We start from the raw sequence: 22,653 nt of genomic DNA, 5'->3' as shown, positions 1-22,653 counted from the left end.
TTCCACAACCCACTGGAATGGCTGTTATTTAGACTAGAAAGACCACTATTTACACTAAGTGCTTGTCGCTACTACTTTAAGCCGCAATTTTACAACACATGTCTTGTGAGGAAAGCACTGTACACTTACATTGGTATCAACAATAGTTCATGTAGAGAAGGGATGGCAAAGCCTACATGAAAACTGTCTGAAAAGCTAAAGGCAGATGTAGTTTTCTTTTGTGTCTGCAAGTCAGAAAAGAGAGATGTCAAAGATGAAGCTGCAGGGAGCATGAGACTCAAACCACCTAAGCACTGGTGCTTAAATCTGATGGCGCAGCGTCAAATTTCTTTAGGTATTAATATCAGGAAGCAGGAATTTCTAACAAGCACTGTCAAACATATCTTAGGTGCAATTTAAGTAACACTTCAACTAAAACATATTGGAGATTTGAAAAGTCTGTACCCTTTACCTGGTAAGCTTGGCTTCATTCAGCTAAATGACTAGATGGATTTTGAAGGTGTGAAATTCCTTTTTTTTTCCTTTTTAAATATGGAAAGACTAGCTAGCAATGAAAGGGCAAATGTCGGCAACGCAATGCAATCCTTTTTAGATCGACATCTTCAATTTATAATACACTCACATTTATACACAAATTTCATGTTTACAAGTACAAAGGGCAACCTCAAAGAATGAAAGCAACTGCATATCAACTACATTCAATAGAGTTAATACTGTTTTTCCACGTTTCACTTTCTAAATCGAGAAGGAAATTGTAAATGTGTCCCATGCGTGGACTCCGCTTTTAGAAGTTAGAGACTCTGTGTGGTTCTGCACACGTCTGGGTTTCTACAGAGCTGAACTGAGATTCCATCGTGTTCCAGGCCAAATCGGCAAGAAGGAAGTCATCCATTGCTGTTTGAGTTTCATTGCTGGTGAAAAACAAGCTCCCTAGGTTTTCAAAACCAGAATGCATGGTCTGTGTTTCTGTACTGTTCAACTGAACCTTGCTTTCTAGAGGAGATATGTTTTTAGCAGCGGAGATTCCTTCAGTTTGGGTCTCTGTGTCAGATGAATCAGTACTCATAGAAAAGCTGGAGTGTTTCAAAATACTTCCGAGAGGCAGATGAGGGCTATTATCTAAAAAGAAGTTTAAGTCTGTCTGCGTTTGTGTGTCAAACATTTCAAGGCCTAAGAAATTAGAATTTCCCCTACAACTGTAGGCCTGGGCAGAAGTGTCTGCAAGTAAGAAGTCAGTTTGTGTCTCTATATCCAGTGACTCTAAGACTGGCTCCGTGCTCATGGTGCTAAGCTCACTCTCTTCAGTTTGAGTCTGGATATTTGAGGCTGAAAAGAACTCTTCGATATCAAAATCAATTGCAGGATTCTGGGCAGTGCCAGATGGGAGCTGGGTGTCAGGTCCAGTAGTCGTGTCAGACAGAAGACTACGATTGTCCAGTGTCTGACCAGGCAGATTATTTGAAAAAATGTTTTCTAAATCACTTAATAAATCCATAGTTTGGGTCTGATTATCCGTCATGTTCTGTGAAGGAAGCATACTGTTCTGTGCACTGAAGTTTATAATTGGTGCAGATTTCTCAATATCTTGACTTAAAGTCTTAGGGTGGTTCTGATGTAACAAGCCATGAGTTACAGTCTCTCCTACTAAGCTGCTGCTCATAATATTGTCTGTAGAAATACGGTATGATGAAGGGACACTCTCAAAAATGTCTCTACACATTACAGCTTGGTCCATTTGTACTCGGTCATCTGGTGGACTTTGCATTCCACTTGTTTGAGTTTCTCTGGAGATCCCACCTGACTGGAAACAGGCATCTAAAAACACATCAGTCTGAGCAGCTATAGATGAAGTTACCTTAGAATTGGGCAAAAACGTTTGAGTATGAACACTAATGGGCAGGGAAACCTGAGAACCAAATGTCAAATCAGTTTGAGAACAAGACGATACAGAGGAATCAGGGCTCACCCACTGTGCAGACGGTATAAAGTGTTGCGTGGCATAAGACAGATCTGTCTGAACATTGATTGAAGAAATACTGTTCTTTTGACATGTGTTCCCTAGTTCATGTAAAGGATTAGACAAACTTTTACCCAAGTTCACTTGAACACCTGTACTAATTGGCTCAACAGCAATAGGATTCACAATTTTTGAAAGAGGGAGGCTCTCCTTAAGAGAGCAGGCCTCTGAATCAAGGCCGAGGATCAGGGTTCCTATTGACAAGGGCAGTAAGTGCACAGCACCCGGGGCAGAGCCCTGATGATCGACACCTAACACCACAGGCTGGGCCGAAGAGTCGGCTGTAGGCACAAAGACAGGCACAGAAGAAAACTGCATAACAGGTAGTTTAACCAAAGCCACTCTGGGCTTTGGTAAAAGCAACTTCTGAGAATATCTTGGGGCTGTTGTAAGAGTCTGCTTTCTGGCATTAGAGCCACAAGAGTCTTCAAAAGAAGCGACTAGCTTTATTTCTGAAGTTTCTAATTCTTGAGCATCTGATCTTGGGGATGGTTTGTTGCTCAGTGATTCGATGGTCTTACTGGACAACTTCTGGTTGTGCAGGCAGTTTTCCATTTTCCTTTTTTTACCGGGTGGATCCCTGAAAACAATGACAGAGGTCAGATTCAACCCAGTGAAGAGAAATCCCTTCCTTTGCAGCTTTTTGAGAATTGGGTCTGCTCTATGGAAGGCAGAAGCTCAGAAACATGCAAACAGGGAAGGAGGAAGCATACCTTTCTGTTGGGGATTAAAGCTCTAAGTACTGGAACTCAACTTAGAACTGTAAGCATAGGAAGCACAGATTATATAATGCAACTTTTATTATTTCTAAAGTAGGAAACTAGTACTCCAAATATAAATTTGGCCTTTAAAGTGAAGTACAGTTTCACAATAAGGGACCCCCAAAAGGAGTTGGCAAAAAGAATAAGGAAGAACAACTTGGTCAAGTAGGCATTAATTCTTTGCTAGTATTGCTGCCATTTCTGAAAGTTCCCTTCTTCCATGTCACCTCTTTTCTCCATTATTCCTCCTTTCTTCCTACATTAATGGCTTTCCAGGAAGTTTCATCTGAAACTTTTCCCACAGCTATTAACTTTTGGGTCACATTTCTTCCCCTTTACCTGTGCTCTGCAGGGATCTCATGCCCAGTTCGGTAGATGTGGGACTGTAATGCAGTTCTGCTGGCATAGGGACAGCCACACGTGCACTGGAAGGTCTTGCCACAATCCTCTGCGTGTCTTTTCAAGTCCCATTCAGTGCCATACGAATTGCTGCACTTACTACATTTATGCTTCTTTTCAGCGTGCATTTTCATAAAGTGCTAGAAAGAACACAAAGGAACCAGAATGAAAAACTGTAACTGCTCAAAACATTTCAAAAGCCATCAACATACAATGATTTTACTTGATAAAACATAGCAGTCCAAATAAAAGAATATAAAAGCAGGTAAACTGCAGTTTCTCATATGCCTCTTCTTCCTTTCACTTCTGCTTTGCGAGAAGTGTGGAGACAGTTCCGGAAACAATCCATGGTACCCAGCATTTAGATTCCTATCTACAAATAAGAGTGCTGCAGGCAGAATAAAAAGTGTCTGCAATATTTTTCAGATGGCCCCCTCTAGCAAACCCTGAGAGAAGTATTTCTTCTGCCAATCTCTTCTAGTCCTGAATCACTTCCTTCCCCAGTTGCTGGGCCCCTCCTTCCCTACCTCCCTTTAAGATAGATGCTTCTGAAATTCTTTTGCCTCACTCTACAATTTCTCACTCCTTTGGGAGAACATTTCTTTTGTTCCTTGCTTGTCTGACCTTGGAGGCATACAGATTCACGCAAGAGAGATAAAGTATACATCTTCTCATTCTTTGAAATGGTTGTTTCCGCTCTCTCTGAATCCACTTCTGAACATCTTCCCCTCTAGAACAAGCCATGTCTCACATGCAGTACAACTTAGTCACCTTTTCCAATTAGGAAATTCTTAGGTGACTGCTCAATTCTCTAGTTATGTTTGGTTAGTAATTAGAATTCACATTAGGGTTATACTATTTGCATTTCATCCTCACACACGTATATTTAAGATAAGTAAAATACCTGTTTCACGAGAGAAAATTGAGAAAATGGCCTGTCAGGCCCTCTAGGGCATCCTTCAATTGGACAACAGTAGAATTTTGGTACAGTTTTCAAATCTTTTCTTATTGTTGGATTTACTATGCCATCCTGAAAAAGAAAAAAATATTTAAAATAATTATTTCCAAAAAATCAATACAACAGGTTGGGAGTTAAAACAGGAATGACTAAACATAGGAACAAAAGATCTTCTGGGGGAGATGAAAATATTCAAAAATTGAATGGTGAGGGTTGCACGATACTAAAATAATTGAATGATTCACTTAAAATGGGTAAATTTTATAGTGTATAAACTATAGCTCAAATTATGTTGTTTGAAATTCTACGCATTCCTTTAAACTACCCATTCTAAACCTACAATCTCTGCCCTTTGTGGATGAAAAAGGGGCTCTATAATAAATGTAACTAAAAGTAACCTCACAGGGTGGTCTGATCATAAATTCCTAATTGGGCAGCTCATGATGGGTAAACTCACATCAGTTCTCTAACTTCCCAGTAAAAGTTTACCTTTGGCTTAAGCCAGCAAGCCCTTTCCCTTGTTTTTGTGCACCTAGGTTAACATACCTTTGAAATACCTTTTTTATCCCTCAGATGTGTAATCACCCTCAAGAGACATAATCTTGTTAACTCTTATGTAATCCAACCATAAAGATTTCCCTGCCTTGCTTTCTCCAACTTTTCTGTAATCTTCCTAACTTCTCTCCTTAATTCCAAATGTGTAAAAGAAGCTGCAAACTGTCGTTCTGGGAAGCATTTTTCTCAGTCTGTTGGGATTTTGCTTCCAGGTATGTCTTCTGTTTGGGACACATAAACTCTTAAAAAACTCATAAAAATTTTCTACAGGTTCTTAGTTGATACTTTAAAGCCACCTTCTCTATTTGCAAGTAGTATATTTACAGCTTATCAGGCTCAACATTTCCATATCATCCTTAAGTCTTCCTCTCCTTTTAATCTCACCCCCAGTGTCTTAGTGTGAACCCCTGAAAAAAACCTCGTCTGACTCTACTGTTGGCCTTCCTGATAAATACCATTGTGACTTTCTCTGATTATCACACCGCCCCTAAAGTAGATAAAGCTAGCTAATACAACTTTTATAAACATACTATGTTTGAAATTTAATAATTATTATAATGGCCAGTACTACTATAGCTTTTACTACTGTGTCAGGCACTATTTTAAGCACTATATATATATTAACTCAGAACCTTAATAATCCTTTATTATTAATTACATGATTGACCTTTTGGCTAGGAGTTTTCAAATAACTGATAAGTTCATTTAGCTGGAAGTGCTCTATCCCATTACCCTTGATGAAATACTTTTTGACATACCTCAGGTGTGATGACCTCCAGTACAGTTTTTTTTTAATCCTCATTTGAGGACATTTTTTCATTGCTTTTAGAGGGAGGAAGGGTTGGGGGGTGAGGGGAGAGAAAGAAACATCGATTGGTTGCCTCTAATAGGCTCTCTGAGGATCAAACCCACAACCTAAGTGTGTGCCCCTGACCATGAATCAAACCTGTAACCTTTCAGTGTACCGACAACACTCCAACCTACTGAGCCTCACTGGCCAGGGCCAGTATAATTCTTGTCTAATTCCCTTCTAAGTGGCCCTAAAGGAAGGTGGGAGGTGGCGGGCCTCTACAGGTCATTGGCAACCACAGGACATGCGATCAGGTGTTGGCTGCTATGCAGCACCTAGACATTCTTGTCCTCAAGTATTCTGGTAAGAAAGGATTCGTTACTTTGGAACATATCAACCTTCTTCTTTCCCATCAGAGTGTATCCAAAGAAGAGAGAAATTAACAACTGCCTGGCTAAGACTCTTTCCCTTTGCTTTCCCACTGGATCTCAAGCAGAACATGCTGATCTTGTTGAGTCTGTGTCCATTCATTTAGAGGGGAGAAGAAGCCATTCTTAGCTTTATTTTTAAGCAACATAATGTATCTTTCAGTGATATCATACTCAGTCAGTTATTCCTCCATGTCTTCCACAATGGTCTGTCCTTTTATAATACTACTGCACTACACTGTCTAGATATTTATATTCATTTGGATTATTGAATAAATGGCCTCCTAAATAATTTTTCTTACTAACCTAAAATGGTAACAGATTTGACATTTCAAAAACTTGTATATATATCACCTAATGCTCTTTTTAAAAACATGGTACAAACAATAAAATCCCAACTCACTATGTCTCCAATCTACAATTATAACCATATCTTTTTCTGTTCCCTTTAAGTATGTTTTATTGATTATGTTGTTACAGTAGTTTCATTTTTTTTCCCCTTTGCTCCCCTCTGCCCAGTACCCCACTTCCCTCCAGCAATCCCACTCCCCTTAGTTCATATTCATGGGTTGTACAAATAAGTTCTTTGGCTTCACCCTTGCCTATATTATTCTTAACTTCCCCTGTCTATTTTGTATTTAACAATTATGCTTCTTAATCCCTGCACCATTTCCCCATTTCTCCGCCTCCCCGCTCCAAGCTGATAACCCTCCAGATGATCCCGATACCTATGATTCTGTTCCTATTCTGGTTTGCTTAGTTGGATTTTGTTCTTATTTTTTAGATTCAGTTGTTGATAGTTGTGAGTTTGTTGTCATTTTAGTGTTCATAGTTTTGATCTTTTTCTTAAATAAGTCCCTTTGACATTTCATATAATAATGGCTTGGTGATGATGACCTCCTTTAACTTTACCTTGTCTGGGAAGCACTTCATCTGCCCTTCTATTCTAAATGATAGCTTTGCTGGATAGAGTAATCTTGGTGGTTAAGTCCTTGCTTTTCATCACCTTGAATACTTCTTGCCAGTCCCTTCTTGCCTGTAAAGTTTCTTTCGTGAAATCAGCTGATAGTTTTATAGGCACCCCTTTGTAGGTAACTCTTTGCTTTTCTCTTGTTACTTTTAGATTTTCTCTTTATCTTTAACTTTTGGCATTTTAATTATGATGTGTCATGGTGTAGTCCTTTTTGGGTCTAGCTTGTTTGGGACTCTCTGTGCTTCCTGGACTTGTATGTCTATTTCCTTCACCAAATATGTGGAGTTTTCCTTCATTATTTTCTCACATAAGTTTTCAATTTCTTGCTCTTCCTCTTCTCCTTCTGGCACCCCTATGGTTTGGATGTTGGCATGTTTAAAGTTGTCCCAGAGGTCCTAAGCCTCTCATTTTTTTCAGTTCTTGTTTCCTCGTTCTATACTGGTTGACTGTTGTTTTCCCTCCCTATGTTCCAAATCATTGATTTGAACCCGTTTCCTTCCCTTCATCATTGGTTTTGTGTGAATTTTCCTTCGTTTCATTTAGCATAGCCTTCACTTCTTCCCTTATGTGTTTGCCATACTTAAGCATATCCGTCAAGCCTGTGAGCACCTTTATCACCAGTGTTCTGAACTCTTCATCTGTTAGGTGGCTATGTTCTCATCACTTAGTTCTCCCACTGGAACCTTGATCCGTTCCCCCTTTGGGGCCATACTTCTCTGTCTCCTCATCTTGACAGGATCCTATGTTTGTTTGCCTCTGTGTCCTAGGTAGAGCTGTCGCACCTGTTATGTTGTAAGAGGCGGAGCCTTAGGTTTTCTCATCAGAAGAGGGCGACTTGTTTCATCACGTTGTGGTGCTGTATGTGGGGAAGGGGTCTGAGAGGGAACAATGCTGCTTGTTCAGCACTAGCCCCTTTTCCAGGCACTTCTCCCACATTTTATGAGACTGGAGCCTCTCTAGTTGTTGCCCTGGCCATTGTTCCCAGAGTGGGTGGATCTGTGGACATTCTAGGACCGTGAGGGCCCTTTAAACAAGCAGATTCTGCAGAGAGACCAGCAGTTTCTTCCTCCTCCCCAACCCCCACTGGTCTGCACAGTTAGAAGCAACAAGGCTTTATTTTCCCCAGTGCCAGGACTCTGAGCTCTGTGGTCTGGTCTGGTGCTGGGAGTGGTCCCCAGGTGTCCCTCCTGACTTTTTAAAACATGTGACTGTGTTTTCCGCCAGCCTGCCTCTGTCACCACTGCTGCCACCATCACCCCACATCCTCTCCGCCCCTGCTCCGCCCCTACCTGTCTGGGTGTGTATTTCTTCTTTATATCTTTTTTTGTTGGACTTCCATGCAGCTCTATTTTCTGGAACTTCTGGTTGTCTCTAGTTTCGAGGTAGTTGTATTCCTTCTTAGTTGTGGAGGGAGACACAGCATGTGTGTCTAGGCCGCCATCTTGGCCGGAAGTCTGGATATCTCTGTTCTGTTTTCATATACTACCCTGCTTAGCCAAACATTCTTCCCACTTCCAATTCCACCTTCTATAGCCATTCTTGGATGACTGTCCTTCTTTGAGGGCTAGTTTGTCCCACATCCTCCTGCCTCCCTTCAGGCAGAATGCAATGGTGGAAAGAGCACTGTGGCTGTAAGCCACTTCTACTACTGATTTGTGGTGTGGCTATGGACAGGGTCTTTAACCTCTGAGCCAGTTTACTCATTTCTAAAACAGAATAATTAACCCTCAGGATTATTTTATATTGGATTAGCATAGAGCCTTGCCCAGATCACATTCTCACTAAACAGCACTCCCTTGTTCTGTTTACCACCCAGATCTAAAGATTTAGTCCTTGAATGAAATCCAAGAAAGTACCTAACTTAAGCTATTTAAATACTATCATTTTCTTTTAGAGTTCCAGTCTCCCCACCTAAATTTCTTAGGAATAGAAACTATTTTATACACCTCTTGAAGCCTTTATGCTTCAAGAAGAAAGCAATTGCACGCTAAAAGCAGAGCATTTTTTTAGAAAGGCAGTCCTGTGTAGGGCAGTGGTTCTCAACCCTGGTGGCCTGTGAAAAGTCAACTACTTGAGATGCTTAAACACTTATGTCTGGTCCCAACCTCAGGTATTCTGAATATTTAGATTTGGATGGGATTAGGGATCTATATTTGGTCTTAAAATCTCCCCAGATGACCTTAAAAGTGTAGCCTTAGCTTAAGAACCACTGGTGTTTGAATTATCTACCTTGCCATTTTCCTGTGACCTTCAAAAAATTAACTGTCTTGTTTCTTTACTTGCAAAGTAGGCATAACAGGACCTACTTTAGGGTTGCTGTTAGAATTTAGTTAATAGTGTATAGGGCTTAGAACAGTGTTTATTATATACTCAATTAATTATTATAGCTATTAGATATCTGCTGACCAACTAATGCCGATCAGCTAATCTAAACTAGGGCTTTACATTAAGTAATGTCTTTGTAAAAGCCTACTGAGATGTTGTTTGTTAAAATACTGTCCTCTGCTAGCTTTAATGACCACTGACATTGTCTCTCATCACCAAACTCATCCCATTTCATCAATTCACCTAGTGTTTTTTTAATGAAATAACTTTAATGAATTTATATATTTTCTATCTAGTGTTATCAGTGAGAGAAAATGAAATGTGGGGAGAATATTAAAATCCTTCATTCACTTGAACATTATTGAATTCCTCTTAGTTATATGCCAGTGAGATGGTCCCCTTCTACGTTCTAGGCTATCAACTGTTCCATTAAACTCTTCCTACAGGAGCACTACAAAATTCATGCTCATTTCTAATACATCCTCAATTCTGCTTAGCAATCTTTTTATTTTCCCTTTTCGAACCCCCTAGCATGTTCTCATATATCTATCTGTTCACTTAAAAAAAAATTTTTTTTTTTTAGATAAGTTTTAGGTTCACAGCAAAACTGGGTGAAAAAGTACAGAGTTCCACATACCCCCTGTCCCCAAACATGTACAGCCCGTTCCACTATTAACATCCCCTGCTAGAGTGGTACATTTGTTACAATTAATGAACCTTCACTGACACATAACTATCACCCCAAGTCCATACTTTATATTATAGTTTACTCTTCATTCTATATGTTTTGGCAATTGTATAATGGCATATAGCCACAATACAGTATCATACAGAGTATTTTAACTGCCCTAAAAATCCTGTGCTCTGCTTATTCATCACACCATTCTCCCTAATTCCTGGTAACCATTAATCTTTATACTGTCTCCATGGTTTTGTCTTTTCTAAAATATGTCATATAGTTAAAATCATGCAGTATGTAGCCGTTCCCAATTGTCTTCTTTTACTTGGCAATATGCATCTAAACTTCTTCCAAGTCTTTTCATAGCTTGATAGCTCACTCCCTTTTTTAGTGCTGAGTACTATTCTACTGTCTGGATGTATCACAATTTATCCATTCACCTACTAAAGGACATCTTGGCTGCTTCCAAGTTTTGGCAGTTATTCATTCCTCTTTTTAAATGTCTTCTATCGCCTTCTCACCTTTCCTTGCTCATTGCTACCATCTTTATTCAAGTTCTCCTGACTTTGTTTGAACTGTGTCATTAACCTCTGAATTTCTAAGTCTACAATCTTTTTTTCATTTAAATTTGTCAGATTCATCTTCCTAAAGTATAGTGCTGATCACTACCTCATTCATACATTTTCAACAGCACCCAATACTACCCAAGTCCAAATTTCTTTAACCTGGGACATTCAGGTCCCTTACCACATAGCTTCAAGCTACCATACTCTTCTGTCATTTCTCTGTTATATCTAATGGAACTACTTAAGTTTCTCCAAACCTTTTCAAGAAAAGGTATATATTTGTATTTTCTGTTGCATTTGGGAATGTTTTAAACAGACTAAATCTTCAATAAAAACTTGTGGCATTATACTGAAGCCAAAATTGTATCACGCATCAGGATGAGACACTAAAGACAGCTATAATGGTCATCAGCAATCTCCCTGTTCCTGTTATAACAAGCATGGCAACAACCTGACACTCTTGTTCACTTTCTGGCTTTCTGAGGGCCAAATCCTCAGCTCTTGACATCACTATCTCTCCACCCCAGTTTCTGGGCCTTTTTCCCATTCTCATCCTGAGACAGTAAGCAGAGGAGAACCTGCTGAGATGAGAACAGGGGAGATATTAAAAGGTGATGGCATAATAAAATATGAAGTGAGAAAGTGACGTTTTTGTTCTGAAGTTCTATATATATTTAAGAACAGCATTTATCAGACTTTTTACACTTTATCTTTTGTGTACATAAATTGAAAAAAGTGCACACAAAAATACTTCATGTTTTTGTACTTTTGGGGGGTACCTGTTTATGAAAGATTTTAAAATAAAAATAAACATTTCATAAAATGTTTATGAAACATTTTAAGTAAAATAATTTGAAAAAGAATTCATGAGAAAAAAACAATAAAAAAAGTGAACATATGAAAAAGCAAAAGGAGAGACACAAATGAAGATGAGAGGGTAAAAGGAAAGGGTTGTAACAATCATGGCAAAACTTGGGGGAAAAGGCATTATAGCTACTCCAGCACCTGACTGCGTTCACAGAAAGCATCCAAGAAGAACACTAGATTACTTTGTCGTCTCCTTATTGTAAATTAAAAAAAAAAAACCTTCCTGGCAAGTCATTAAAAGCAAACCCCTGGGCTGAGCACAATATAAAATTATCTACATCATGTTTTAAAAATATAAATGTTGCTGGATAAGAGGTTCTTTAAGGGCCCTTCTGTCCTTTTGACTGCTTTCAAACATAATAAATAAAAGAATTCCTCACAATCAAGAAATGCCCATTTACTCCTACTCTTCCTTTCACTGAATCACCGGCTTTTATTTCTTCATGTATTCCCTCCTACAGGCAAAGCCAAACTAGGACATTTCCAGACTCCCTTATAGGATACGGAATATAGACATATATCTTAACAACCCACATAAAACCAAAAGGCAGCATGTACGCTTTACCTTACAATCCCACTCTTACCTATCATCCTTCAGAAGGGTTTGTTAATCATTTCGTTACAGAATATTTGGTGAGGGGCAGGGAATCCATGAAGAAAGATTAGGATAAAATAAGAACCATAGAGCAATTAATGGGGAAGGGAATAAAAAATTATCATAATTAGGACTTCCAGCGAAGATGGAGCTGTAGACACACTGCATCTCCCTCTACACCTAAGAAGGAATACAATTACCTCAAAACTAGAAACAACCAGAAGTTCCAGAAAATCAAACTGCATGGAAGTCCAGAAACAAAGATATAAAGAAGAAATACTCATCCAGACAGGTGCTTTCCTGAAGTTTCTACTATCAGTGTCAGGTCAGATTTTGTGACTTCAACAAAGAAGAATGCTCTCAAGGGTCTCATGGTAAAGGCCCAGATACTTTGAACAGCTGATGTTTCAAAGAACAGACTCTGGCCACAGGCGTCTGATGATACCAATGGGCTGAGTCAGGATTTACAGGACTTGCCTTGAGTCAAGAGGCAGATGGCTTCATGCTATGGCTAACCTAAGATGAAACTGAACAAGAATTAAGTACATAGGACTGAATGGACTGATAAGGGATGTTTTACTGTGGTTATTTGTTGGGAATGTTGTTTTAATGTTCTCTTTACTGAATTTATAACAAAGTCCCTTTCTCTTTCTACTTCAACTATCTGTAACCCACACAATTTAGTAGATTCTTATATTGACTAAAAAAAAAAATTATCATAATTAGAAAAAAATTAAAACTAGGAAAGAAACTAGAATTATATAAGTAGCTGTAACCAAGAACAAAAGGGAAAATTTCCACTGAATATTATGCAAATGTGCCAACCAGATATATTCAGACTAGCTTCAAAGCAGCAGTAGGTGCACACTTGACTGGAAGTGGAGTCTCTGGTCTAAACACAGACTGCTTTCAAAACCATAGGTAATTCCCCGTCCGCCCTTGTCCCCAGGCTTCTCCTTCTAATACTACTTTGAGAACACCAAGTGTCAAGATAATATCTGAATTCGAGAGCCTCTATTCAGAAGCCAGACTGAGGACATAAATTTGCCACACTAGGGCACAACCATACAGATATGGCTATTTTGTCACACAGGCCGCCTTCATTAAAGAAAATGAATCCCCTCCCGTTCCACAAAGACAGCAGATGCTCAGAGGCTGCTGTGTACCATTGTTAGAAAGGCAGAATAAACCAGGAAAGTGAGCCTGTTTGACAAGAAAGAAACAATGATGGTTCTTGGTGAAGTTTTTTTAATTTCTGCTGGAACAGGTATCCCTGGCGACTTAGGAAGAAAACTCAGAAAAGTCCATTTTTTTCATTGTTCAGAAAGGGATCTTGAGTACACTGTGCTGTCTTTAGATAGATATGAAAAATGAATGTAACTAGAACTGGAAGAATGACTTTACATAGGTTCTAAGCAAGGGAGGACACTAATACTATAAAATGCTAAAGTAAAGGTTAGACTGTCAAAGTTTGTATTTTCCTTAAACATATTCCTCCTTCTTAGGCCTATTTTATTTTCTGTGTTGGTATCTTTAGAACCTCACTTTAAAAAAAAAAGATTTTATTAATTTACTTTTAGAGAGAGAGGGGATGGGAGGGAGAAAGAAAGGGAGAGAAACATTGATCAGCTGCCTCTCGCACACCCCCAGCTAGGGACCTTGTCCGTGACCCAGGCATGTGCCCTGACTGGAAATAGAACGAGTGACCATTCGATTTTCAGGTCAGCACTCAGTCCGCTGAGCCACACCAGCCAGCGCTAAACGTCACATATTTTAAAAACATAATTAGTAATAAACCTATTGTATACATACTGTCAAAGTCCTGCAAAGCAAGTGCTATCTATGCTTAACGGGTGCATCATAACGTCTAGAGAGATGTAGAGCTTCAGACAGCAATTCCAGAGACGAGAACAATCTGAACTGAAGAAGTGCTTCCTAGAGTGGTGTTCAGGCCAACACAAGGAAGGTCCTCATCAGACTGGCAGCTTCATTTGTGCTCAGAGATGTAATCGTCTGCCTTAGCTGCCTATCAGTGAGGGGATGATACTGAAGGTAGGTGATGGCTATCGTATATGAGCTAAAGAGAACCAAAGGATCAGGCTGTAGAATTCCTACAAATATATACTCAACAACTCAAGTTAAAATATGGTTAAGAAAAGGAAGGATTTAGTTAAAATTCAGTATGAAAGAAAAGCCCATTCCCAGAGATACTTCACTTGTGTTCTTGCGGAAACCCAAAACTACTCTTGAGGAAAACTGCAGTCCCACCTGGAGGGTCTTCCTGGGCAAACTGCCATGTACACTTCCTGTTTGGGGTTCCTAACCTTCATAGGAGAACGCTGTTGCATCTCTGTTCAGCTGGTGCCTTTTAAAAGGAGATTACCCTCCCCTGGCTGGTGTGGCTCCGCTGACTGAGTGCCTGCCTGTGAACTGAAAGGTGGCTCTTTCGATTCCCAGTCAGGGCACAGGCCTGGGTTGTGTGCCAGGTCCCCAGTTGGAGGCGTGCAAGAGGCAACCACATTGATGTCACTCTCTCCCTCTCTTCCCCTCTCTCTGAAAATAAATAAAATCTTAAAAAACAAAAATAAAATAAGAGATTACCCTATTAGACTTTCTGCTGTTAAATTCTTATCAGAAGCCTGATTCTAAGGAAGTTTCCGAGGACTTACCTGCAGATAGAACATGCAGTACACTAGGTAAATTAAACTTTCTCCTTGATTAATTCAGACTGTCAAAAGCTTTCAGTGACTTGGGGTTTGGAATTATGTCACTGTTGGCAAGGAAAGACTGTTTAAGCGATGGAAGGAAACTTCTATTGTAATGACTGAGAAATTATGATTAAATAGGTGTGGGTGGGACTGAACATCTGGATTTTTTAATAAGCTTTCCACAGATGTACATTAAAGGTTGAACATCACCACACTGTTTTACATCAGGTGCAAGGGATGTTCAGACTGTTATTAAACGCGTTCCTTCTTAGAGCAGATCCACAGGGGAAACATCCCTTAGGTCTCATTCCTGAGCTGATCGTATCGACACCGAAGCTTGCAACTGCCGGCGCTCAGCCTGATCTGCGGCTAGCTCCCTTTCCACAGCAGGGTAGGACCTAAAGGCCTGAAGAAGGGGTGGCGGAAAGAACTCGGGCTTTAGAACGAGACACCAGGTTTAAATCCCGACACTGGTCAGGTTTCGCAGCCCGTTTCTCATCAGTGGGAGGACGACGATACGTCCATACCTCACGAAGTTGCTGTGAGAACTAATTAGCTAAATGCCCAGGCCGCGGAGTAAGAGGCCGGCAGCCCGGCTGGTCCGAGCCTGTCAGCCGAGTGGCATGACACAGTGTTTTCCCATTATTGCGCGTTCCCGCTTCCTAGCTCCCACCTTTGCCGGCCGGGACTCCCTCCCCAGTTTGGCCCATTTTATGTACTTGGAAGTCCCCTCCGAAGCTGGCCGGTGTAGGCTGGACTCAACACAGCACATTTCGGACCCCGGGCCGCGCAGCCCTGGAAGCCGGACCCGCGCCCACGCCCCCGAGCCAGGCGCCGTGTTGGCGCCAGGCCTGAGGAGGCGCCGTCTGGCGACGGACTCACCTGCAGGCGGTGGCTCTTGACCAGGTGCATGTTGAGCGCGGGGCTGTTGGGCAGAATCTTGCCGCAGCCGCTTACAGTGCACAGAATGTTGGTCCGTACGGCACGGGACAGCTCGCTCACAGACGGCTGGATCAGCTCCCCGGCCAGTAGTGCCGGACCCGTGGGCTGCTGTCTCGCCGCCGCGGGCCGAGACCGGCTACCCCTCAGCCGTCCGGGTGGGCCCCTCAGGCCCGAGGCGGCGGCGGCTCCCCTCGCGGCCACCTGGACGGCCGGGGTTCCCGAAGCCAGAGCCTCAGGTCCCGCCGCCGCCGCCTCAGAGGCCGCCATGGCTCCTGTACAGCAACCGTACCGAGCTCGCAGGCCCCGCCTCTCACCACTGCTACTTCCGGCAGAGGGCGAGGCCGCCGGCTCATTAGCATTCTGCCGGGCGGGGCGCGCCGGGGTGCCGCCTGCCGGCGGGGAAGTGCAGGCCTGCGAGGACCCGCTCCAGGTGAGGTGAGGCAGGAGGGCTGTAAAACTTCCTTGGGATGCCTATGAATAGGTAGGAGCCCCGCTGATCCATTCTTTGCCTCCCTAGAAGCTTGACCTCAGACGGTAATTGGATAGAAAAAAAAGCAATGCCTTCATAAACTTTACTTCCCAAAGATTAGAAACAACCCAAATGTTCAACAGCAGGACAGGCAAACAATATGTTAAATCACAGCTATTGTTTATTTAGGGTTTACCATATGCCAGACACTGGGGAATGCACTTTTCATTTAGTGTCTCACTTTGCCCTAAAAACAGCTATAGTGAGTATATACTATAAGTTTTTCCCCATTTTGCAGAGAAGTAACTAATAGTCATAGGTCACATTACACAAATGAAAGGATTGTTATAACTGACAATCATTTTAGGGAGGCTGGATTTACTTGTCTTTCTTTTAACTGATGAAATTCGATTACTCTTTGGGAGACAGTGTAGCTCAGGCCAGCGCTCTAAAACCAAAGCACCTAGAAAGACTGGGTAGGTCATGTAAATAAGAATAGTAAGTCAGGTGTATACAGAAGGGAGGGGTGAGGGCTACAGTGAAATGAGAAATATATCCTATGTTTAAAGGGGGAAAACTACTATCTTTGATATCACTAGATTTATTTTTCAAGACTTTTATGTGAAAACATCCAACTTTTATATATTCATGTCTGTATTTTTTTCCTATTGTGGCAAAAGCAAATTATCACAAACTAGTGGCTTAAAACAACACAGATATGTTGTCGTCGAAGGAACTCAAAAAGAGCATGGAGGCTTTGGCTAGAAATAAATGAAAAGGGCTTACTCAAGTGTCTCGGAGTTTGCAAAATGGGAACAGAGCAAAGCAAAAAACTGTTCCAAAGAAGAAAAGTTAAAAGATCTTATTGTAAAAAGCACATTATTGATAATTATCAGTTCTACATTCTTAGCCCTAGGATTGGTCCAGGATGGTTATCAGTCACAAGTCGGGCAGTCAGGATGATGGATACTAAGCGGTTCAGAAAATGGGAGCCAACAGGTCTGGTCATGTCCTGTGGGCTGGATAATGGAATGTTAGGTGGATGTATTTCAGAGTTCTTCAGGGGATAATCAGTATTCTGGGTACCTGAGTCCTTGAGGGGATAATCAGAGGGTTGTGTCCAGTCCATTTGTAAATCCAGGCATTGACACAGGACTGGAAAGTTTTAAAAAATTTAAGTTCCCAGGCTAGTTAGAACAAGAATGGAATCTTTCATGCCTTAACCTTCATGTGAATAATTTTAACAACTTGGTTAAAATGACGCTTTTATATATTCTCCATCTTCATTCTTTCCCCATTATCTTATAGTTCTGGAGATCAGAAGTCTAAAATGAGTCTACTAGGCTAAGCTCAAGGTGTTGGCAGGGCTACATTTCTTCTGCAGGCTCTTAGAAGAATGTGTTTGCTTGCCTTTTCCAGCTTCTCAAAGTCAATAATGGTGAGTTGAGTTGAGTTGAGTTGATGTATCGCTGATTGTTCGGTAGTTATATTTCCCTTTGCTCTCTTCTCTTCCATTTTTGAGTACCTTAATGATTACACCGGGTCCATTTAGGAACTCTCCCCATCTGCAAAGTACCTTTGCTTGTAAGGTAATATATTTACAGATTCCAGGGACAAGGATGTGGGCATCTTTGAGTGGGTGGGTATTATTCTGCCCACAATAGGACCTGATTCTGACTTAAAAAGTACTATGGACCAAAACCAAACCAAACCAACCAAACCAAAAACCAACAACAAAAACTCCTACATCGATGCTGCGTCTCCTTCCACAACTAAGAAGGAATACACCTACCTAAAAACTAGAGACAACGAGAAGTTCCAGAAAATCAAGCTGCATGGAAGTCTAACGAACAAAGCTATAAAGAAGAAATATTCATCCAGAGAGGTAGGAGGGGCAAAGCTGGGGCAGAGAGGATGTGGCGTGATGGTGGCAGCAGTGGCAGGAAGAAGTGAAGGCTATGCCAAATGAAATGAAGGAAAATCCACACAAAACCAATGATGAAGGGAAGGAAACTGGGGTTCAAATCAATGATTTGGAACTAAGGAAGGAAAAAACTGTCAACCAGTACAGAATGAAGAAACAAGAATTGAAAAAAACGAGATGTGGCTTAGGAACCTCTGGGACAACTTTAAACATACCAACATCTGAATCATAGGAGTGCCAGAAGGAGAAGAGGAAGAGCAAGAAATTGAAAGCTTAAATTAAAAAATAATGAAGGAAAACTTCTCAGATTTAGCAAAGGAAATAGACATACAAGTCCAGGAAGCACAGAGTCCCAAACAAACTAGACTGAAGGGCTACCACACTAAGACACATCATAATTAAAATGCAAATGGTTCAAGATAGAGAATCTTAAATGTAGCAAGAAAAAGCAGAGAGTTACCACAAAGGGCTGCCTATAAGACTATCAGCTGATTTCTCAAATGAAAATTTGCAGGCAAGAAGGGACTGGCAAGAAGTATTCAATGTGATGAAAAGCAAGGACCTACAACCAAGATTACTCTATCCAGCAAAGCTATCATTTAGAATGGAAGGGCAGATGAAGTGCTGCCCAGACAAGATGAAGCTAAAGAAGTACATCATCACCAAGCCATTATTATATGAAATGTCAAAGGGACTGACTTAAGAAAAAAGAAGGTCAAAACTATGAACACTACAATGACAACAAACTCACAACTACCAAGAACTGAATCTAAAAAAATAAAAACAAAATCCAAATAAGCAAACCAGAATAGGAACAGAATCATAGGTATGGGGATCATCTGGAGGGTTATTGGCTGGGAGGGGGAAGGGGAAGAAATGGGGAAATGGTGCAGGGATTAAGAAGCATAATTGGTTGGTACAAAATAGACAGGGGGAAGTTAAGAATAATATAGGAAAGGGTGAAGGCAAAGGACTTATATGCACAATTCATGGACATGAACTAAGAGGGGTGGGGTTGCTGGAGGGGAGCGACATAATCAATAAAATATACTTAAAAAAATAAAATTAAAAAACAAACAAACAAAAAACCTCCCACATTTATGAGTGGGATAGGATCCATGGGCTATTTTCTTTTCATCACAGTGTTTTAAGAGTGCAGTCTCTGAGGTCTGACTGCCTTGGTTAGTTAATGTGGCCTCAGCCACTCTAGCCTAAGCTTTTGGTATTTACTTAAAGGAGAATAAGAGTAGTAATGCTGCCTGCCTTATAGGATTGTTATGAAAATAAGATAATGCATATAAAAAACTTAGCACCGTGCCTGCCTGCCATATAATAAGTGCTCAATAAACGTTAGCCATTATTCATTTTTGGAGACCCTAACTACTGTAAAATTAGGTAAATTCGTAATTAGAAGAAATTTTAAAATCCCATTAAATTATTCTGAAGCAATTCCTTTACTTAATTTTACATTAGGCAGTAAATTCCTTGGCTATAAAGGTCCTTGGATGTACATTTACTGCTCCATCTCTTCCCAAGACTGTATTTAAACATAGGATGTGTCTCTGGACCATCAAGCACATAATAGGTTAGACTCCCATGTATTCTCATTTCCTTAAGCATGTGTCTTTGTCTGGGTGGGCCTCAGGGTGCAGCCTCAAGTGATCCCACTATAGGCTGGATAACGGGATTAGCATCTTCTCATTCAGGTTGCTGTTGCCCATCCTTGCCAAACCAGGAACATACAGCGCCTCTGTGCAGACCTCACGCAGGCATTCAGGCACTGAGAAGTGCCTGCCCCATGTGCACAGATGCTCTAAATCACAACTATGATCTATAAGGAATCAGCATTATTAAGCCCCTGTTGACTCAGTCTTTCACTCTGAGTGAGATAAGTGAAGTGTCTTTGCCATTGTTAATAAAATCTAGAAACGTATTTTTCCCATAAAATACCTATAATCAGTAAAAAAAATAGCATTATAAAGCATAGTTTAACCCTTTTTAAAATTGTATTTATATATTGTACATTAAGCCTCTTTTTGATTTTCCTCAAAAGTAACTTATGTAATAGTTTGAAAATATCTTTATTCACAAATCAGTATAAAATTGGTCAATTTGAATGTCGTATGTATGAGAAAATAGATTACAAAAAGTATGTTTACAATGAAACCATTATTACTGAGTCATATGATATGTTACCTTCTGCAATTATAACTTAATGGACCCAAGTCTGATTATCCTAGAAAGTTTTGAGCTGGGTACAGTTTCTTGGTGCTTCTTTATGTGATCCAAAGCTTAAGGGAAAATTCCTGAAAACCAGCAATAGAAACCAGATCTCTCTAGGATTAAAGAGAGAAAGATGTGAGAAAGAGGACATCTTGTCACTTCTTAAAGGCCCAAAACTGCTGTGCTTTGCAGAATAGGGGAGAGAGAGAGCACACAATGGGAGAGGAATGAGTCGTTCCCAACAATTATATTGAATATTTCTAAATTGTGAATATTAAAGGTTCATGTCTAAAACACAAGTTTTTAGACGAAGCTATCCAGGTAGCTATGAAGTGAAATGTGTATGCAATATAGTCAAGGAGATTCGATGCTTACAAAATCATATACATCTTATTTATCTTTAATTTTAAAATAATTCATTCTCTTTCTGGGTATGCAAGTGAGCAACGGAGAAAGTGGTGCATCTGCAATACCTGAAATTCAAAAAAGAAAAAGAAGAGAAAATGAAAATAATCATGGGGCAAAGATTTGAGCCATTTAAAAAATGGGCAAGATTAGCCCTGGCTGGTGTGGCTCAGTGGATTGAGCACTGGCCTGTGAAGCAGGGGGTTGATGGTTCAATTCCCAGTCAGGGCACATGCCTGGGCTGCGACCAGGTCTCCAGTTGGGGGCGTGCGAGAGGCAACCACACATCGATGTTTCTTTCCCTCGCTTTCTCCCTCCCTTCCCCTCTCTCTAAAAATAAATAAATAAAATCCTTAAAAAAATAATAAAAACGGGCAAGATTAGAGTGTGGATCATGGACCCCCATTAAATGCAGAAGCAGAATATGCAATAATAGGATAGCATACTGGCCATGAGAAAGCTCTCAGATAATTAGTCAGCAAAGAGAGATCTGAATGTAGTATGTTGTTAAAATTCTTCTAGCTTGCAAAATAAACTACCTACTTACCTGCTGGTGCCAAGGATTTCAATGCTTCCAGAAGATTCGGGCTAGAGAACTTGACTAGGCACCGGAGTGGTTCTTTTCTTTCAGCCAAGATGCCCCTATTTAAGTCACTTTTGAATTTTGTTTCAAGCTGTCAACAAATATATTTATAAATGACTTAAACATATCGGTTGGAATGGCAAAATAAAACAGGATCAGATTATGCATTAATTCTTATCATCAAAAAATATATGGATTAATGGGAGGGGGAAGCACTAATTTGCTAATTGCAAACCAGCATATCAAATAATAGCACACACAAAATGCCAAGGCGCACAGTGCCTGACACACAAGAGACCTTTTTTGCATCCTTAATGGAAAATTAGCACTCTTCTGTTACCTGTTATTTCAATATAAAAACGTCATGTCTTTTCAGTACCACAATTTCTTTTTTACTTCTGATTATGGAAGATTTCAAAAACATACAAAAGTAAGGAGCACAGTATAATGAGGCCCATGTGCATTATCACCCAGCTGAAACAATTACCAAATTGTGGCCAGGCTTTTTTCATTTATTACCTACCTCCTGTTCCCTACAACCCACCCCCACTGGATTATTCTGAAGCAAATCTGGGGACAACATCGAATTCCATCTATAAATATTACAGCGTATATCTAAATAAGACCTAAAACTGACTCTTTTTCACCCCCATATCATTACCACACATAAAAAAATTTAATAATATCACCAAATATCCAAGTACTGCTACTTCAATAGGTACTTGGCTCTTAAGATTCTAATTTCAAAAATTTTTTAACTTAAAGTGATCCTTCACATTTAGAGGCAGTATGTTGAAATATCTGGAGGGTAAGTAATGTTTGCAACTAATTCAAATGATTCAGGATTAAGAATGGAAAAGAAAGCAACTGTGGAAAAATGTTAATAATTGGTGAATTGGAGCAGGGGACATGGGTATTCACTGTAATATTCTTGCAAGATTTCTGAAGGTTTGAGTTTTCAGAATAGAAAAAGTAGGGAAAAATTAATAGCAAGTATTATGAATCAATGTACAATTTGACTTATAGAATAGAGCCACTCTAAGATGTGTGTAAAGGAAGTTTTGAAGATGAAATTTTATGTATACTTCAGGGGGTCTCCAACTTTAAGGTGCAGAATTAGTGAGGGGGCTTGTAAAAACAGATGGCCGGGTTCCAACTCCAGAACTCCTGATCCAGTAGAACTAAGGTAGGGCCAATAATCCGCATTTCGTTTCTTTTCTTGCTTTCTTTTTTATTAATTTAAGACAGAGAGAGGCAGGGAGCGAGGGAGGAGGAGAGAGAGAGAGAAACTTCCATTTGTTGTTCAAATAAACATTAGGCCCAAGTTAGCAGATCAACAGCAGATTTCAACTGTGGCCTGTAGCTGTAGGGGAACTAAGCAGAAAGAATTTTATTGGAGGGTTTACGGGGAGGAGAGTGTTGTGAATATGAACATGGGTGTCAGATCATGATATAACCTTGAATACTCTTATGGTGGAAATTGGCT

At 40.3% G+C, this 22,653-nt stretch overlaps 2 protein-coding genes and 1 long non-coding RNA gene across 6 annotated transcripts in view; 1 reads left to right on the top strand and 2 right to left on the bottom strand.

The window, feature by feature from the left end:
* Window positions 1-612: 612 nt before the first annotated feature.
* On the bottom strand, window positions 613-15,855 carry ATMIN (ATM interactor). Its single transcript, XM_090259508.1, has 4 exons — window positions 15,504-15,855; window positions 4,082-4,207; window positions 3,118-3,317; window positions 613-2,597 (listed from the first exon to the last, which is right to left on the bottom strand). The coding sequence occupies exons 1-4, from the start codon at window positions 15,828-15,830 to the stop codon at window positions 785-787; spliced, it is 2,466 nt and encodes an 821-aa protein (XP_090115634.1). The 5' UTR covers window positions 15,831-15,855; the 3' UTR covers window positions 613-784.
* Window positions 14,912-22,653, top strand: part of LOC149994269 (uncharacterized) — a 13,070-nt gene continuing 5,328 nt past the window's right edge. The window contains exons 1-2 of one of the 3 annotated variants that reach the window (XR_016507634.1): window positions 14,912-15,012; window positions 17,341-17,470. This is a non-coding gene — a long non-coding RNA (uncharacterized LOC149994269). Of the gene's footprint in view, window positions 15,013-15,949; window positions 15,994-17,340; window positions 17,471-22,653 lie in introns of those variants that run through there. The other 2 variants (XR_016507635.1, XR_016507636.1) reach the window with 2 other exon arrangements.
* CENPN (centromere protein N) overlaps window positions 20,022-22,653 on the bottom strand; it is a 22,192-nt gene continuing 19,560 nt past the window's right edge. The window contains exons 10-11 of one of the 2 annotated variants that reach the window (XM_090259509.1): window positions 21,132-21,258; window positions 20,022-20,652 (exon numbers count right to left, since the gene is read on the bottom strand). In XM_090259509.1, the coding sequence (XP_090115635.1) occupies window positions 20,570-20,652; window positions 21,132-21,258 (210 nt within the window). In that variant the 3' untranslated portion in view covers window positions 20,022-20,569. The remainder of the gene's footprint in view (window positions 20,653-21,131; window positions 21,259-22,653) is intronic. The other variant, XM_090259510.1, reaches the window with a different exon arrangement.

This window comes from Furipterus horrens, unplaced genomic scaffold, assembly GCF_987537825.1.
Source record: "Furipterus horrens unplaced genomic scaffold, mFurHor1.1.pri manual_scaffold_13, whole genome shotgun sequence".
Lineage (NCBI taxonomy): Eukaryota > Metazoa > Chordata > Mammalia > Chiroptera > Furipteridae > Furipterus > Furipterus horrens.
This window is presented reverse-complemented; position numbering and strand designations above follow the sequence as displayed.

Coding starts and splice junctions, on each gene's coding strand:
- ATMIN (XM_090259508.1), bottom strand. CDS start 15,830: ATGGCGGCCTCTGAGGCGGCGGCGGCGGGACCTGAGGCTCTGGCTTCG. Junction 3,318..4,081: donor AATTTTCTCTCGTGAAACAG/GTATTTTACTTA, acceptor TGTTCTTTCTAG/CACTTTATGAAAATGCACGC. Junction 2,598..3,117: donor GAGATCCCTGCAGAGCACAG/GTAAAGGGGAAG, acceptor CATTGTTTTCAG/GGATCCACCCGGTAAAAAAA.